Source organism: Mus caroli, chromosome 7, assembly GCF_900094665.2.
Source record: "Mus caroli chromosome 7, CAROLI_EIJ_v1.1, whole genome shotgun sequence".
NCBI classification, from domain to species: Eukaryota; Metazoa; Chordata; class Mammalia; order Rodentia; family Muridae; genus Mus; species Mus caroli.
In genome coordinates, this window is record NC_034576.1 from 103,550,374 (window position 1) to 103,569,226 (window position 18,853).

The 18,853-nt window shown below is 51.9% G+C and overlaps 1 protein-coding gene across 1 annotated transcript in view; it reads right to left on the reverse strand.

Moving 5' to 3' along the window:
* Window positions 1-1,157: 1,157 nt before the first annotated feature.
* Window positions 1,158-18,853, reverse strand: part of Arhgef17 (Rho guanine nucleotide exchange factor 17) — a 56,220-nt gene continuing 38,524 nt past the window's right edge. Inside the window, exons 3-21 of the mRNA XM_021167774.2 lie at window positions 15,035-15,217; window positions 12,891-13,007; window positions 12,590-12,682; window positions 12,242-12,418; window positions 11,897-11,947; window positions 11,541-11,650; window positions 11,351-11,436; window positions 10,820-10,938; window positions 10,306-10,519; window positions 9,738-9,811; window positions 9,072-9,271; window positions 8,589-8,893; window positions 7,956-8,205; window positions 7,645-7,731; window positions 7,249-7,316; window positions 6,856-7,004; window positions 5,947-6,121; window positions 5,594-5,863; window positions 1,158-2,615 (exon numbers count right to left, since the gene is read on the reverse strand). Coding sequence (XP_021023433.1) covers window positions 2,419-2,615; window positions 5,594-5,863; window positions 5,947-6,121; window positions 6,856-7,004; window positions 7,249-7,316; window positions 7,645-7,731; window positions 7,956-8,205; window positions 8,589-8,893; window positions 9,072-9,271; window positions 9,738-9,811; window positions 10,306-10,519; window positions 10,820-10,938; window positions 11,351-11,436; window positions 11,541-11,650; window positions 11,897-11,947; window positions 12,242-12,418; window positions 12,590-12,682; window positions 12,891-13,007; window positions 15,035-15,217 — 2,925 coding nt within the window. The 3' untranslated portion in view covers window positions 1,158-2,418. The remainder of the gene's footprint in view (window positions 2,616-5,593; window positions 5,864-5,946; window positions 6,122-6,855; window positions 7,005-7,248; window positions 7,317-7,644; window positions 7,732-7,955; window positions 8,206-8,588; window positions 8,894-9,071; window positions 9,272-9,737; window positions 9,812-10,305; window positions 10,520-10,819; window positions 10,939-11,350; window positions 11,437-11,540; window positions 11,651-11,896; window positions 11,948-12,241; window positions 12,419-12,589; window positions 12,683-12,890; window positions 13,008-15,034; window positions 15,218-18,853) is intronic.

The window sequence follows — 18,853 nt, forward strand, 5'->3', positions numbered from 1 at the left end:
CTTTACATGTCCTGTGGTGTTGAAGACCCAGCAGACCCCTGAGGGATGCACGCGAGTTAATAAAAGCACACACCTACACTTTCTCCCTTTGTGTGTGTGTCTTGCCATGTAGAACCATTTTGTTTTGAAATGGGGAAGGGGTCTCACCATGCAGCACTGGCTGACCTAGAACATGCTTGGTAGACCAGGCTGGGTGTGGGCCAGTGACTCTCAAGCACTAAGATTATAGGCACAGATCATCATAACTTCTCTAAGCTGGTTTTGAACTCAAGAATACCCTGCTTCAGTTTTCCCACACGCCAAGCATACAGTCTGTCAACGGAACTATCTGTTCGGTGCAAAAACAGACTTTCTCTTACTGAAAATGTAGTATTTTGTGTGTATGGGTGTTTTGCCTGCATGGAGGTTTGTGGCCACATGCATGCCGTATCCCTGGAGGCCAGAAGAGGGCATTTGATTCCCTTGCGATTGGAGTTATAGATGGCTGTGAGCTGCTGGGGACTGAACCTGGGTCCTCTTGAAGAGCAGTCCGTGCTCTTAACCACTAAACTATTATTGTCCCAGTCCAGGAAAGTGACTTTTTAAGTGAGTCATTTGGGCTGACCTAAGCAGAGATTTGGTACAACCTGACCTCTGCTGTGAGGGCCACTAAGTTCCATGGGGACACCATGGTGTGGGGGGGCTCTTGGCCCCTAGAGAGCAGCCCCATGTTGCTGGGCACTTAAACCCTTTGCAGTCTAGTGTAATGACACATCTCTTTGCAGTCTAGTGTAATGACACATCTCTTTGGACCAGAATCAGCCCGACTTGTGTGGTAGTTCTGCTCCACAGGAGCCTTAGATAGGAACTCTACGACCCTGGGTCAGACTTCCAAGCCCAAACCTAGCCGGACTCGGGAGCTCTAGACTGACACACTATTGATTCGCATATGATTGTAAGGAATTCTAACATTCAGAACTCCTTGGTTCTTCTAAGGAGACTGAAGCCCAGACACGCGCAGTCTGCCCGTGACAACACAGGTTCAGTGTCAACCCCATCACCCCAGGACTTCTTTATCTCCTCCCTTTGGCCCAATTGAGCCAGAGTCAGGGAGCCCTCGTCCTTGGGGAGACAGCTGGCAGGAGGCCATGATGGCCCAAGGCCCTGGGGAGCCATCATTTAGTGTTTCTATTTATTGACTCTTTAAATTTCATCATCTGAGGAGAGTTAACACAAGGCTGTTTGGTAGGAAGAGAAACATCATCTAAGACCACAATGACCCACCCACCCCAGAGAAAAACAAAATCAAACAGAACAAACAAACCCTATCTGAAACCAGACCTTTGGAGTTGTAGCTGAAGCAAGGGGCTGAGGGTCAGGGTGGCTCCCTGCAGCCTGGCGGTGAGGGACGGCCTTCTCAGTTAAAAAGGTTATGTCTAGCCCCTCAACTCTGGGGGTGGGGGTGGGGTATCCTTCCTGAAGGGGCTGCCCTTGGCAGCGTGGGTGTTTAGAGAGGGACTTGATTCAGTGGTCAGAGAAAGGGGACTCATAGGTCCCCACAAGGTGACCATTGTGCCAGTGCATGAGACATGGGGAGGCAGAGGCTGGGGCTTGAGCCAGCTGTGAGGACTGAAGGCCCTTTTCTCTTACCTGAGAAAGCCCGGTCCCAGACCTACCACTGTTCCCACATTGGGGAACCTCAGATGTCACCTTGGAAATGCTAACCCCTGGAAGCTCCCCAGTGAGCTTAGCTGAATTAGGATGGCAGCGCCATCAGGGAGGGCTGGAGCTTATGTTAAGGGACAGTGTCTTAGTGCCCTGAACATGCAGAGTGAATGTGAGTGTGTTGTGTGTGTCTGTGTCTGTGTGTGTGTCTGTGTGCGTGTGTGTAACACATGGGCATTGGTCCTTCCAGGACAACTTGGTTAGGGCTCCAGGGTGGCCTCTCAGGCAGGAACAGGCTTTTTTCTTCCTGTCTTTTCCTCACATCATGTCCTGCCCCAGGTCACTGCATAAATAAGTGCTTTGGAAAGTATTCATCTAGAAAGTAACATAAATACTGTACATAGGAAAGGGTTGCCGCCCCTTAGCCTTCGCACTGCCCCAGAGAGCTCTCCACATATTGCACACGGCCTCCCCAGCCTTGTGGGGTCCAGGCCTGGCTGTGTCTTTGGTAGAAGCTTCAGGGACAGTTCCTGGGCAGCCCCCACATCTCCACCCTGCTCCCAAAGGGGAGCGCTAGGGTAGTCAGTGGGTACCAGAGGCCTCGCTTGGCCTTGCTGGTGGCCTTCTACCAGGGATGCTTCCACAAAGATGAGACAGAGTCCGCATGGTATGCCCCTGCTTGGACACTCTGCTCAAGGTCTGCATGTGGCCTGGGAGGAGACAGGCAGGCTGAGGGCAGGTGGACAAGTGAGTCCTGGGCCACAGAGGGCAGGCTCACACCCTCCACAGGAGTAGGTGGTTTGTGCTGTCATCTCGGCCCACAGTCTCGCTGCTGCCGCCACTCCCGCTGCTGAGTCGGAAGTCCTCAGAGCCATCACCACCACTGATGACCAGCATTTTAGGCCTGGCTGAGGTGGGGCCTCGGCGCCGAGGGGAGTCCCGGTGATCCAGGGAAGGCAGCTTCTCAGGGCCTGGGGAACAAGGACAAGGATCATTTACCTGAGGCAACTTGTAGCTTCATGTCCTATTATTGCTTGAACAACGTCTACATCCTACATCCCAGGAAGATAATAAGACACACACTTCCTGTGGGGGATCCCCACTTCCTGTTAACCAAGATTTTCCATATTGAAAGAAAAGTCTACTTACTTGGCAATCACACTTATGCCTCTGTGTGTGTGTGTGTGCTCTTTCTCTGTGTGTGGCCAGATGTCTACATTGGATGGACGTCGTTCTTGATCAATCTGGTTTTGTTTGTTTGTTTTGAAACAGGATCTCCCTATGTAGTCCAGGCTAGCCTGGAGCTTGCTCCTTGGACCAGGCTGGCCTAGAGCTGGCAGAGTTCTGCCTGCCTCCGACTCGTGAGTGCTGGGACTAAAGCTTTGTGCCACAGCCCTCAGCTTTCTACTGTTTTGGTGGTGGTGGTGGGGGTTTCAGACAGGGTTTCTGGCTACCCTGGAACTTGCTCCGTAGACCAGGCTGGCCTTGAAGTCCCAGAGATCCTCCAGTTTCTGCCTCCTGAGTGCTGGGACTAAAGGTGTGTGTGACCACTGCTTGTTGCATGGATCTACATCATCATCATTATAGAATTTGTTAACAGTTATTTTATGTTTGCGTGTGTGTGTGTATGTGTTTGTATGTACTGAAGAGCTACCTGATTTGAGTGTTGGGAACTGAACTTTGGCCTTTTTTTTCTTTTTTTGAGATGGGGTCTCTCTGTGTAGCCCTGACTGTCCTAAACTCCCTCTGTAGACCAGGCTGGCCTCGAGCTCAAGCGATTCCTCCTGAGTGCTGGGAGCAAAGGCATATGCCAACATCACCTGGTTAATAAACCTTCTTCATGTGAGCAGTAGGTGTATACTCTGGAGACAGCTAAACAAGCTTAGCACATTCATGGGGCAGGAAAAGGTCTTTGCATGTACACTGCTCTGGATCAATTCCCAAACAAAAACAAAAGCCCGGAAAAGATAAATAGAAAATAAACAAGCCAGTAACATATGATCTGCACACATAACATATGCTCTGCACATAAGTGAATGTGCTACACTTTTATGTACGTTTTATGGACTCACAGTAGGTCTGTTAATGCCCTGGACACGTGAACATTGTGACTCATTGCCAGTAAGATGGCCACAACGTCCCTAGGTGATAAGGGGTTTTTAGTCCCATTGGCCAAAATTCATTATGTAGTTATATAAAGATGACCTTATATGTGCAGCAATAATAAAGATGGAAAGTGGCTAGAAAGTTGATGTCATGCCTGATTAGAAAGCACAGGCTGGGGTGGGGTGGCTGGAGACACTTCAGTCTGTGAAGCGTTTGCATGGCAAGCCTGAAGACTTGAGTTCACATCCCCTGCACCCATCCAAAGCCCGGAGTGCAGTGGGCATTGTGTCTGTAAGTCCAGTACTGGGGAGGCAGATACAGGTCTGGGGGCTCACTGGCCACTCAGCCTTGCCTAATGGATGAGATCCAGGTTCAGTCAGAGGCCCTGATCAAGTTTTAGAGGAGGAGGAGGAGGAGGAGGAGAAGGAGGAGGAGGAGGAAAAGGAGGAAGAGAGAAGGAAGAGGAGGAAAAGGAGGAAGAGGAGGAGGAGGAGGAGGAAGAGAGAAGGAAGAGGAGGAAAAGGAGGAAGAGGAGGAGGAGGAAGAGAAAAGGAAGAGGAGGAAAAGGAGGAAGAGGAGGAGGAGGAAAAGAGGAAGGAGGAGGAGAGGGGAGGAGGAAGAAGATGAACAGGAGGAGGAAAAGGAGGAAGAGAGAAGGAAGAGGAGGAAGAGGAGGAGGAAGAGGAGGAGGAGGATCTAGAGAGATGGCTCAGCAGTTAAAAGCACTGGTTACTTTCATAGAAGAACAAAGTCCATCAGGTGGTGGTGGCACACACCTTTGCTCCCAGCACTTGTGAGCAGAGGCAGGTTGATCTCTTGGGTTCAAGGCCAACCTGGTCTACTGAGTGAGTTCCAAGACACCCAACACAGAGAAACTTTGTCTCAAAATAAAAAAAAAAATTTTAACTGTAAACAGCAAGCAGGGTTAGTGGCAGCAGCCTTGTCTGCCTCGGGTTTACTGCATGCTGTTCTCATGTCCTTGACTTATTCTTGTGTTTTACTCATCATGGCTCTAAGAGCAATAGGCTATGCCATTTATATATATTGTAAGGCACAGCCCTGTGGGCTTACACCATCTAGATGTCTGTAAGTGATCTATGATGCACCCACAGCAATGAAATCATCCAAACACAGAGCTCTCAGAACATGAGCTGTTGCTATGTAATGCATAATTGCACCCGATGCCCTTTCCCAGTTAACGTGGCTCAGCTATTTTCTAGATCCACACAGGGCCCATGTTAGGCTCTACTGACTCCTGATTCTCAGTCACTTCTACTTGGCAACAAGGTTTCTTGTCCTATAAAAGCATTGTGACCTCTGAGAAGTAAGTACCTCATTTCCCTATTTCACCTTCTAATCCTACTTCCTGTCGTGTGTGTGTGTGTGTGTGTGTGTGATTCTCTATCCTCTTTTCTGGTGCTCTATTTCCTGTTCTGACATCACTTCCTGAGCCCATTTCCTGCCCTGTACCTCATTTCTAGCTCCGCTTTACTTCCTGATACATTTAAGAAACACACACAACAATATATTTTCCATGAATATCTCTCCCTGATTAGCTTATAGCTCACTTCCTGACCCCTATGACACTTCCCTGGACAACAACTTCATACACATGCATGCATGCACTCAGGGGACACACACATACACACACACACACACACACACACACACACACACACACACACACACACAGCACACACACACAGAGCACCCACACAGTCTCATTTGAGGGCTCTGCAGCCTATTTCTTGTAAGGGGCTTCACTTCTAGCTCTCTGCCTTTCCACCCTTCTAAAGCCTCCCCTGGCAGAGCCCCTGGATGGGAGTGGAATATGCAGACCCACCTGTGTCTGGGGGAGGCGGTGGGGTTGAACATAGAAGGTTGAAGCCTTCAGGCAGCTGGACAGCAGCCAGGAAGCGGACATGGCCAGTGTGGCCCTGGCACAGGCCAGCTGGGCTGAGAGGTGCTCGTGGGCAGCTGACGGTGCTTGGAGAGGTGGGTATAGTCAGCACGACCCCGGCACTAGTGCCCACCCACAGCAGCTCCGCACACACCAGCAGCGCTGTGATCCTCAGGCAGGCTGCCTTGTGCTGCCGGATGATGGCGTCTGAGCCTGGGAAGGGGAGAGCAGCATCTTTGAGCCTGTAGGCTGACCGTGTCAAGGCCTCCCCCAGGATGGGAGTGGGAGGTCAGTACCTGCCAGCATCCTGTGCACAGGAGGGGTGACATCTACCTCCGCCAGCTGCTCAAAGGTGTCCGGATGATAGAGACATACATGGGCACTACCTTTCAAGGTCACCCACACACCCAGGCTGGAGTCCACCATGCAAGCCACACTTCGGCTGGAATCTTGCCCCACGTAGAATGTGTGCTGTCGGGGAGGAGGGCAGAGACCATGTGGTAGTCGGTAAAGCTGCCCAGGGTCCTCCTGCCTGGCCCCGCCCTTGCCCATCCTACATATAGCTCTCCACAGACTGGTTCTCTAGATACCTGCCCAGATTGAGAGCCGAGGCAGTCTTGGTCCTGGGTCTGGTTGATTAATTTCCAAGCTTGCCCACTTAGTCCTCCAGAAGTTAAAAGGGGTGCCCTTTCCCTATGACATTTGAGTGACTAAAGTTCATGTGGGGTTTTAGACCAGTCACTGGTCTCTCCCTGGATAGATGGGGAATTATCAGCCTAGGAGGAAGATCACACCCTAAGAAGGCCCATGGTCACATAGTCGCAGAGCCAGGGCCTGGCCCCGGGCTTTAACCTTCAACTCAATGAAACCCAAGGAAATCTGTGGCCCCTAGGTTCTGTCCAAGCTTCTGGTTTACGAAGCAGGACTAAGGACCAGGGCTGACAGCAATGCCAACATCAAGGACCCTCTGAGTCACAAGGACCCTAATACTGCACTGAGAGGATACAGCAGGAACATAACTGAGGAATTCTAACGTTTATAGGAACTTACTGTCTTCCTCACCAGCTAGAGTACAAATAAGACAGGGCTCAGTGAAAGGTCCTAACACCTAAGCTAGATGCTTCTCTGTCCCTCTGGTCTTATCTCCCTCTCCTGTGACCCCAGCTCACCCCCAAATCACTCATTCTGTCCCCCAGCCCTGCTACCTCCAGCTGCAATGTGTCAGGGCTCAGGACAAGGACCCGGTTCTGGCAGCCACACCACAGCCGTCCACCCACAGACACCATCTTGGTAATGGGGCTCCCCTGAGAACCCAGGGTCATCGATTTGAAGTTCTGGGGATCCCAGAAACGCCCTGGGGAAGGAATGGGTTAAAGAAAACATAAAACAAAAACTTAGTGCAGTCCCGAATTGAAGTCTCAGTCTTCCCTGAAGAGATGTGGATGTTCCCGCTTATAAGACAAGATGGAGTGGGGGGGGGGGTTAGGAATTGCCCAGAGCCTCATATATGTCTAGGCCAGTGGCTCAGAAGTTCCCATTAACCTAAACGAGAGCTCAGCTACCACCAATGGGTAAAGGCAGGTGTGTGGGGACCATACCTGCTTCCCTTTGGTAGACTACAAGTTCTCCATTGGCCAAAGACACGAACACCTTGTTATTCAGATACCTGAGAAAAAGGAAACAGTGAGGTGCTTCCCACAGACTGAAATGGGCACCCCGGGGCCAAGGAAGTCACAGGCACAATGGCTCTATGCCTAAAAGATCACCCTTTTTTTTTATTCTCTACTCTCAACGTTGGGGGAACCTGAGGCCAAGAAGCCACACTGACACACCCCTGCCAAGAGTTTGGGAGACGCACAGCTGGCCTTGGCCCAGGCCTCTGTTCTGCATCTTCCTCAGAAAAGGGGGGCCAGCAGAGCTGGGGCAGAGGAACAGAGGCAGCCTATGTGCTGGCTAAGACGGTTCTGGGTGGCAAGGGCAACCTGGGGCCTTACAGGATGCAGGTCACGGAGGCAGCGTGCTGGAGCTTCATGCTGTTCCTGCGATCACGGATGCTATCAGAGGACTGGTAGACGTGGACACTGTGGGTTAGGGGAGCGTCTGTGACAAGTGGTCAGATCTCCCAGCCCCAGGTGTCATGCCTCCACCTGGCTCCACCCTCTCTGCCTCCACCTCCCCTCCACCAGGTACTGACACAGGTTCTCTTGGGTTTCAGGCCCTCTGGTACCCTCAGCTGGCAAGACCCCCGAGACTAGACCCAACCCCCACGCCCTCACTTTTGCTTTAGGACTCCCCCTGCCCCTACCAGCCATCCTCGGTGCCCAGCCACACGGAACTCTGGTAGGCCTCAGGGTCCACACTCAACAGGTCCTCAAGGCTGCCCCTTGTGAAAGAGCCACGGCTGGAGCGGCGAAGGGCTCTTCCATCCATCGGGCTGGTGCCACAGGGACCACCTGGCCCAAAGGAGCCAGAGAGTGACAGGAAGCCAGGCTCTTGCTCTTCCTCAGAGCTGGTTGTCTCTGCAGTGGCTTCCTTGGAGCTTGGGGTCTCTTCATCTGAAGGGACAAAGATCTCTGTCCCTATTCCCCTCTACCGGGCAGAGATCCGGCATCTTTCTAGGCCTCAGTGTCCCTCCTGGCCACATCGCTCCTACCCCTGGTCCCCGTATCTGCTAAGGCCTTTCCCCTGCTCACTCTCAGCACTCACTACAGGTTCCCAGTCCTTGCCTGGCTATCTTAAGTCCAGCCACATCTGCCACTCTACCCAATACCCTTCTTCCTTAACTGTACTCGAAGGTCCCCAGGACTCCGATGTGTCTGAGTCTTCATATTCCCATCCCCCACTTGGTAGAAGCTAACACCTAGTGAACCGACTCCAGCCTTTGCCTCCTCTGGTGTCCCCTCACTTGCTGTCCTCTCAATCTCCACCCCACACTCACTGCCAAAGCTGGAGGAAATGGTAGATTGGCTGGCTTGGCTCTGTAGAGTCCCGGAGGGGCTGGGTGAAGATTCGTCGTCAGAGTCGCTGTCAAAGGGCACCAACTCGGGCTGGGGGTCACCCTTGGCAGGGCCTGGCTCCATCTCCAGGCCCGATCCTGAGATGGAAATGTGCAGGCAAGGCTGAGGGCCTGGCTCAGCCAGCGTCGTCGCTGCCTCCTCCTCAGCTGTGGCCTCGACATCTAGCTCTGGCCCAGTGGATTCCAGTGTGGTCTCTGGGGGGTTCCTCAAGGGCTCTGGCTGCTCTCTAGAGACAAAGGGAAAAAGAACAAGGGATGCCACTAGGAGGCGCCCGAGAGAGCACCCCAGTCCGACCCCGCCCACGGACAGCCCACCTCCCAGCCCCGCCCGTCGCCACCGGGTCAACAATTCAGTGTACTGGGCCAAAGGCTAGTGGCATCGCAGGTTCGCCACCAGAGCCTTACCGCGGGCAGCGTGGTTGCAGGCCTGGCACCGCTCCGATACAGAGAATGCGGGCAGAACAAACAGCGATGCAGGCCTCCACATCTGGTTCCGCCCTCAAGCTTAGCAGGCACACCTGACCTACGTAGCCGTCACTGTTGCACACCCAGACCTCTGGCGCCGGCTCTGGGCAGCTGCTGAAGGTGGGGGCAGCACACGAAAACTGTGGGAAACCCCAGTGGACAGGGAAAGATGAATGATAGAATCCTGTCAGGACCGACCCCGGCAGAACAGAGGGGCGGGGCAGGTTTGCATCCATCTCTATACCATGCTATACATCAGTCAAATGCACGATGCCTGATAGAAAAGTCGCCCAAATCTGTATGTACACATACATGTACTCCCAATAGGACCATGAGTGTATCCGTTTAATTAATATGTGACTCTGGTACTACTGGTTAGATATTAAAACTCATACAGGTGTATGAACTAGACTTCAAATCTACAGCCTGTGCACATATGCACACGCCATACACATTACACATGTAATGTGCATGTGTATATACTCAAACACGGGGAATAATCACAATGTTTAAAATACATATGTGAGATGGTACACAGCACAAAACCTCATACACATGTAGCTTTGAATAGACACGTGTCTACATGGCCCACACGCACACACACACCTGCATGCCACTGCGAGTCTTCATGATAGGAATGGCCTTCAGAAACTCAGGGTCTAGACAGCTTTTACTGGATGCTGTAGTAGAGGAGACAGGGCAGGAGAGAACCCCTGCTTAGCACCCACCTTACAGTGGCTCTCGTCCCTCCCCATTCCAGTCTCTCTAGGAAGGGCCGGGTACCAGCTCAGCTAGAATGAGAGGTCATAGATTACTTCGTTTGTGTCTGGCCTCAGTTTTCCTTTCTGTACAAGTAGCCCTGGATCTCTAAGATGTAGACTTAATAACTTTCCAGGACTTAGCTGAGTCTATACTGAGGAAGAGGAAGGTCTTGGTGGTTCAGGCGTATGCTGGGGTCCCTGTTCCAAAACGACTCTGTCCAGGAGTTTCTTCCCCCCAGGAAGAAGCTAGGAGCCAGAGCAAATGTCCAGCCTGCTGTTTCACTGTGGGAGTCTCAGTCCACCCTCCCTATCAGCCGCTGGAGGACAGGAAGGCAGGTCAGAGAGTTCTGGCTTCTACAGTCAGGACTGCACAGGGACTGTGAGAGAAGACACCAGCATGAACTCTGGCTCACCCAGCTTCCTCTTGGCCTCATCAAAGGCCTGCTCGAAGCCCAGGCGGGCATCTGGGTGGGGAAACTCAAAGATGTAGGAGTCGGTGCCCTCGGGCCGGGTGGCGCACAGCTCCAGCTTGGTGGGTGGGAAGGCCAGGGAGTAGCACAGCGCCTGCTTTTCTGACAGGTCCCGGTGCATGGCGGCCGAGAGATCCCTCAGTGCATCGTCCAGACTCTGTGGGAAAAGAACCCGGGCCTCAGGCCAAGGTCTTACCACATGGGCACCTGCACCGAGGGGACAGTGGAAGGCAGCCTCCTCCTGCCACAGACAGGGATGGGCCTTTCTCCCCCTCAGATGTCTCCTCCCTCAGACCCCGGACCTGTCACTTCCCTTAAGTGGGAGCAAGACTATAATTTTCCCCTTCAGATAAGTGACAGGACCAACTGCTCCCTCAGGCAAAAGCCAAGACTGTCTGTCCCTCAGACAAGGTCAGGGGAAGTCCCAGCCAGCACTGCCTTAGCTCAGGGCACAGACCTGGTGGGGGAAGCCGAGGCTCTCGGAGAGCTTGCTCATTTGGCCCAGGGTTGCCAGGTCCTCATCCAGGCGGCTGATGGCCTTTTGGATGGTCTCCCGATTGGTGGCTTGAGACGCCCCTGGCGAGGACAGAGGAAAGCCATAGACACATAAACCAAGGTCAAGCTTGGACAGACACACTTCCCTTACTGCACAGCCTTCAGCTGAGCACGGGATGGGTCTGGCAAATGGGAGAGCTTCCAGACCCAAGCTCTCAGAAACAAGGTCAACAGGTGGCTTTCAGAAAAAAAACAGGCCCAGGAGGAGGGGCCTGGGCCTGGTTTAGAGCCACAGGGCACAGAACGGCCAACTCTTGGAGAACTTGCTAGGGCACTAAGAGGATGATTTGCATGGAAACTAACCCGGTTCTTCAAAACCAATCTCTCATATGGGATGAAAAATGAGTCACAAAAGCAGACAAACCAACAGACAGGCAGTCAGACTCAGGGGAAAGCCAACAGCAGAACCCCTGACAGACTCAGCCAGCCTCACCCTTGATGATGTCTGTGTCCTCCAGTGGCAGCTTCCACAGCATCTTGTATTTGCTGGCTGTATCAATGACACTGGCTGCTGTGTACCTGTGGGTAGCCAATGGGGTGCTCTGGCTGGGGCAGGGAGTAGAGCCCACAATAGATCAATGGCTCTCCTGCCTGCACCACCCAGCCCCACCCTGGCCACTCACAGGCTCATGGAGCTGCGCCTTAGCGAGCCCGACTTCCGTTTCAGGGTGGTACAGACAATGAGGTCTGTGAACAGGAAGAGGGATCGGTCCTTCTTGCCTCCAATTGCCTTCTGTAGGGTCCAAAGTGGCATTCAGGCTGAGTGTGCACAGTCTAGAGGCCGACCTATATTACCCTAGTGCCCCAGGAACAGCAAATCCAAGGGAGGGGTGAGGGCTCTCCCCCACTTATGTGGATTCATGCAGGGCTCCCATTGTGTGGTGGTTGGGGAGCAGGAACCAGAGGGCAGCAGGCGCCAGAGAGTGAACTTGGATGGGTTGAAGGTACTTGGGGGAACAGCCAATGGGAGAACCCTTACCACTTCAATAACCATCTCCTGCCTCAGGAACCGCCGCAGGGGGGCCTGGAGCTGGTGGGTAGGAGAGAACTAGTTATTAGTCCATTGACCCTGCAGTGATCGGTTGACCACTCTATGAACGAGGTCAGCCAGAGCGACACCCTTCCTCGCTTGCATCACTGGGCTGCCAGACAGGGACACAAGGTCAGACAGAGGAGGAGGAGGAGGAGGAGGACACAGAAGGGTGGGGCACTGTGGTCACAGAAGCAAGCTGACCACAGACCTGGACGTGGATGGCCACAATCCGGGTGACAGATGAAGACACAGACAGGGACAAGTTGGGGCACGGCAGGGTGGGGCACGTACATCCTCCATGCCCTCGATGTGGGCTTCGATCTCCTGCAGCACGCGGGCATGCCGCTCGGCCTCCTCAGCGCTCCGCACACCCTTGTTGATGCGCTCAGCCACCTCCTTGATGTTGCGCTGAGCATCGAGCAGCAGTGGGTGGTCTGGATGGTCTTCCGGTGTGTGCTTCAGAAGGTCCTGGGGCGGGAATGGAGACCTGCTTAGCTGCCCTGAGGTATTGAACTGACTGCTGGAGCATGAGAGACCATGGTAGAGGCATCAAGGAGGACTTTCTTTCCTGCCTGGAGTCTGAGAACAGACATACTCCTCCTCCCCCAGGCCTCCCTGTCCAGCCAGGCCCGCGGTTACCTTCACCAGAAGCTCATAGCGTGGGATTCTCTGCACAGGCTTGATCATGAGGTCGGACAGAGCCTGCTTTTCCTTGTTCTCACGCATGCTTTGCTGAAACCAAAGGCAGAGTGGAGGGAGTTCTCACATGAGGACTGACCCGTCAGGAAGAGACACGCTCCTAGCCAAGTCCCTCCAGGTGAGCCCAAGGGCAGAGGTTGACACACTTGCGAGCACCACAGTGTTTTTGGTCAAGAGCTCCTGGGATGCCCAGAGCTAGCCTGACGTGAGGTTAGCTTCACCCCTACCCCAGTCCACGTACCTCCAAGAACTTGAGAAAGGCTGGCCTGGCCTCCTTAGCTACACGCACAGCATCCTTTGCATTGAGGAAGTTATCAATATAGGCCGAATAGATGTTCACCAAGACGTCTTTGGAAAACTGTGGGTGAGGAAGCAGGTTAGGCAGGCTCAGGTGTCCCTCATCCACTTCACCCTGTCCTGGCTTCTATCTATTTAACTTGAAATGGTCAGGCAGGTCTTCTCTGTCTTTCTCAAAATGTGTACGTGTTGCATGTATGACACGTGACTGAATGAGCAGGTGTGTGTGTGTATAAATATATATAAATATATACATATACATATATGCATACATATATACAAATACATGTGCCTAGATGCGTGCTGAGACAAGACCTGGGTTTTTTTTTTTTTTTATGTTGCTGCTGTTGTTGTTTATTTGTTTGTTGTTGTTATTTGTTTTCACTTCCAGACAATCTATCACCAGGTCTCCAATCCCATTAAACCAGCGAGGCAGGCCTCAGACCTTCCTGGTAGTAGGAGTGAACACGTTATTGTAGCTTCTGGGACTCTGCCTGTGCAGTTCGTTCCTCCATGAGGAACATCCCTCCCAGCACAATCGACCCACCCTTGGCACTGAGCTGCAGTCTGCTTTTATGGAAGGTGCCTGCTGCCTGACTTAGGGGCTCTCTCCTGGCAGAATGAAGCCTGGCTCAGGACAGGGTTCACACTGGTGGCTAATCCTGCTGGTTGGCTGGTGGTAGGTGCTGGTGGGGGGGGGCGGGGGGAGGAGGGCTTTCCCTCAAGGGAGGACAACTGGGTGCCAGTCTCAGCTGCACCAAGGACAGGTAAGACACAGATCTTGGAGTCCCTGATTCTCTAAGGTGCCAAATGTTCCTGTCTCGGGACAGGGCAGGGCTGAACCTGAGCCGATGAGGGAGGGCCTGCCTTGTGGAGCTCCCTGTCAGCCCACAGACAGCAGCCAGGTCCAGACAGAGGGGCAAGGCAACAGCACTTAATTCTACCTGGTGGCACCAGTTTCCAAGGAGCAAGGACAAACTAAGGCCTACGTATGTAGGTTAAGACCCCACTCTGCGTCATAAGGAGCACATTTAAACAAGCTCACGGCCCAAAGGGGAGAGGACTCTTTTTTTTATTTTTTTTTTTTTTTTAGGACATGGTTTCACTATGTATCCCTGACTGGCTTTAAACTTGCTATGTGGAACATTTCTTCTTTTTGGCTCATGGAATTTTCTGGAAGGATTCTCTACAGTTTTGCTTTTGTAACTACGTGGCTCTAAGGTAACACTTTTTTTTTGTTTGTTTGTTTGTTTGTTTTTGTTTTTTTCGAGACAGGGTTTCTCTGTATAGCTCTGGCTGTCCTGGAACTCACTCTGTAGACCAGGCTGGCCTTGAATTCAGAAATCCGCCTGCCTCTGCCTCCCAAGTGCTGGGATCAAAGGCGTGCGCCACCACGCCCGGCTCTAAGGTAACACTTAATTTGAGTTCAGCTATGATTTATCAGTCATCGTCAAGAATTCTTGGGAATTGTAAATTAAAAGTTTTTTGAGTATAATTAAACTTATATAAATAAATGCCAATTTAGGAAGAAACAGTACATTATGTTTGCAGGAGTTTAATAAAATGAAATGTTTTGTTTGTTTGAGACAGAGTTTCTCTGTGTAGTCCTGGCTGTCTTAGAACTCCTTCTATAGACTAGGCTGGTCTCGAACTCACAGAGATGCATCTGCCTCTGCCTCCAGAGTGTTGGAATTAAAGACACGTATCACCACCACCCAGCTTTGTTTGTTTGTTTGTTTTGTTTTGTTCTGTTTTTGTTTTAAACTTTGCTTTTGTGGCTCTTTTGGAATTTGGAGCCACCACAGAAGGACTGTGAGGGGCTCACAGGATGCTGTGGCTTCTAGGAGGAGTGTGGCAGGTGACATGTGAGGCCAGGGCCGTAGGATATATACTATGCAGGATAAGGCCCAGCATGCAAAAAGCGCCGGACGGTATGAACCACAGTTATTTTTAAAAGGAGCCAGACCGCAGCGAGCATCAATGTCACACCCATCTGAGCATGAGGTCCAGGTCAGCAGCAGTGCCAGCTCCCCTGTCCCGGTCCCAGTCAAGGTCTACAGCTGCAGCCTCCGAGGCAGGGACACTCACCGACTGGACGAGCAGGGCTCCCACCTTCTGCTGGGCGTGCCACGTCTGCACGCAGTGCCGCACCTGCTCCAGGAACTGCTCATGGTGCTCCAGGAGCTCGGGGATCTGGTCGAAGATCTCGTCCACCAGAGACGGGTCACACAGCAAGGAGTTCTCCGGCTGCTTCAGTGGCTGCATGTAGCCCTGCAGGACGCACAGGGTCAGCCCATCTCCTCCAGTGCTACCCTCGCCTTACCTGCACCGGTAGGCACAGGTCTGCACAGGGAATCACCCGGGCCTGCAGCTCAGTGACTTGCCACCGAGCCTCCCTGGTTAGACCAGGAGCTTGGCAGTGGGAGGAAGACTCTGTCCCCCAAATGCTACCTACTACATGCCCAGCTCAGGGCTCTGTCAGAGGACAAGAAGGAGCACAGGGGGAGCATGATGGAGTCATGAAAAGATCTTGGAGAGAGGAAAGCAAGAAGACGGGGGAGAGTGGGGGTGCTTTCCAGGAGTCAGCACCACCTCATTAATAATATTTACTGAGTTTGCCAGGCACGGTTTTAAGAGGGAGAAGACAATAGTGAATAAGAACCAAAAAGATAAACACAATGGTATACACCTATAATCTCAGTATCAGGAGACTGAGGCAGGAGGATCACCACAAGTTCAAGGCCAGCCTGGGCTACATGGTGAGACCTTCTCTCAAAAAACTAGCCAATGAAAAGACCTAACAGAGCTTACATCTAGTCAAACGAAACACAAAAAACAAAAGCCCATTTCACCAAATCTAAGATACACTGTTATTTTAAGTTACCATCTAGGGAAAAAAACCTGATGCTGATTAAATTATGGCATGCTACCCTCTATAGAACAAACTCTGGATTCACCATAAGAAAGCCTTGGGTTTTAGGATAAAGCAGTGGTAGGCAGGGCACTGGAAGCTAATTCTGAAATGACTGGAGGTCTGTACTAAAGACTAGTTTAAAAGTTTTTGTATCTCCTGGAAGTCTGTGCCTAAAATTTCTGTTTTTCACCACAAATGTACATTTAGTGGTGTTTCCTAAGCATAAACAGCATGCCCCTCCACTGGCATTTTCATGGTGAGATCGCCCTCTACTGGCCCATGATGCAACTGCAAGCCAAAAAATGAAGAGGTTTCCTGAAAGACATATGTGATGTTACATTTATAAAATAACATTTATATTAAACATTTTAAAAAATCTGGCTTGTTTTGTAAAACAAACTTGAAAAAGTCAAAGCTGAACAGAATACTCTTGGCTGGCTGAAGAGTCTGAAAAGGCTCAGGGTGACTTGAGTAGCTAGCAGCTGGCCTCCTTATATAGGACTCTCTGGCCGGTACTAGCCAGAACCATGACAGGTCAGGATCTGTGGTTCCTCCCAGAGCAAAAGTGACACCATTTACTCCTGGGTCACACCGCAGAGGAGCAGGCACATCATAGGAGCCACGAAACCCCACACCAGAAGTCAGAAGCTGAGCAAGGAGCACATAAGCCATGGAAGAAATATACAAGCCATTCCACAGTCCAACAGAAGGGAGTAAGAACTCTGGAAGCAGGGAGTAGAGGGCATAGGGGGCCAGGGGAGAAAGGCTGCTTTAAAAAAGGGCGGTGTCTTAGCTGAAAATATTGGGGTTCAGGACAGAACTCAAGGATGGGGGTGAAACCCAGGAAAAGGGTGTATATAGAGTTATGGCCTGGGTTCAGATCCCACCTCTTTCTGGCTGCTGACCCTGGTAAGGGATTCCTTTGTTATTTTGTTTGTTTTTATCTGAGCTTGTACACACACACACACACACACACACACACACACCAACAGCATCATACACAAATAGCAGCATACACACACACACACACACACACACCAAGATACACATGAACACACATACAGGCAGTATGTGAGATGCTACACCCATCTTTTGTAAGATATGCATTTGGGACAGGTGCTATCATGATTGCCACTCTACAGCTGGGGCAGGAGAGGCACAACTGGATCCACCATCTGTTCCAGGTTACACAGCTGACCAAGACGTGCAGCAAAGTTTGAGCACTAGAGCCAGGCTCCAGAACTCTGGAGGGACCAGTCTTCCGTCTGTGCTCCTGGGCTGTGGAAGGCCCAGCCCTTGGGTAATACTGTCCTGCTCACCTCCACCTCCCCTTCCACCCAGAAATCTCAATTTAGTGCCTTCAACTCCAGGCCTGCTTGCCTCCTGGAGCCCAGACGATCCTGGTTCCAGGCCCGCCTGCTCTGCATTCCACGGTTCCCCCTCCCTGTTGACAGCCATGAGAGGCAGCACCATCTTTCCATCTTCACTTCGGGAAAATCCATGAACAGCCTCATTTTGCAGGCGCTTAAAGAAGTGAAGAGACTCAAACTCCCATCCCCAGTAGGGGACAAGCGACTCAAAGCCTGCCTGCCTGTCTGACTGTACTGCCTCCAGCTCACCAGAGGATGGCCATGGGTCCTTGCATGACTCTCTTCTTGTCTAACATCTTGGGGGTCCCCTAGCCCTTGCCGAGCTTCTTGCCTTTCTCCTTGGCAACCACACCAGCCACTTCTGGGGGGTGACAGTGGCTTCTCCACTGTCCTGGTCTTTGCTTCGGTTGTGTCCTCTGCCTGTTCCCCTCAACAAGCTCTCTGCTAAAATCCTACCCACCCCTCAGGTCTCTGCAGGGCACCCCAAACCCAGACTCACATTCCTCGAGCCCATACGACAGGGAAGTCCTAGTTCTATGTTCTTAGCTTGTTGGACATTTTGATAAAAGCAGAGGCAATGTATTTCTTATGTAATTTGTCACTTAAACTAGTTTCTTTTATGGTTTTGAAACAGGTCCTCATGAACTCCCTTGGATTATCTATCAGTCAGAGATGACCCTGTATTTTTGATCCTCTTGCCTCTTCCTCTTGAGTGCTGGGATTACAGATGTGCACCACCAAATCTGGTTTATGCAGGCCTGGGAATCACACCCAGGGTTTCTTGCATGCTAGATAAGCACTTTTCTGAGTTACACTCCTATCCCCTCTTTAATCGGTTTTAAGTATTCAGCTTAGCACACACACATTCATACTGTTGTGTAAATGCCAACTTCACCTTCCAGCTGGAAACTCTGGACCACTGAATACTAATTCCCCACATCACCCTTCCCCAGCCCCAGCCTCCCCGGGACGGTGCCACCACCACTCAACCTTCTATCTCTGAAGCACCTTGGAGCACACGCCATCCAGTACTGGTTGGTTGTGAGCCCTTCCTTCACTTAGCACTGTGTTGTCCAGGTTCATCAGTGCCGTAGTGTGTGTTGGCATTACCCTCCTTTTCTAGTGGAGTACTTCCCATATATGTCACACACCACAGCAGCCATTTCTGGTGGTGACAGTGTGACTTGTCTGGCTGGTGAGGGCCACTCTCCTGAATAATCAGTCCCTGAGCTCTGGGGAAAAGACTCACGCCCCTGAGGCTCACTGCTGAATGGAAGCCTCTGCACTGCCCAGAGGTTTGGTGTACTGTAGGGATCTGTGCAGATCTGGACGGGAAGAAGGGGGAGGAAGGAAGGGTGAGTGGTTCTGGATATGTCCTGTCCCCCTGAGTTGTAGCAGGGTGTAAGCTCACCTTCAGTTGTGTTTGTGAGCCCCATTTCAGCACATACACCCAGGCTCTGGCCTCTGCTGTACACACACAGCTGAGCCTCAGCCCATCATCCTGCCACAGAGGCACCCTCCCCATCTTGCTCCACCTCTCCCAGGCTAGGGGCCCAAGCATAGACCCTGTCTTCCCACCTCATGCCCACTTCCCACAGTTCCTGGAAACACCGCCCCCCACCC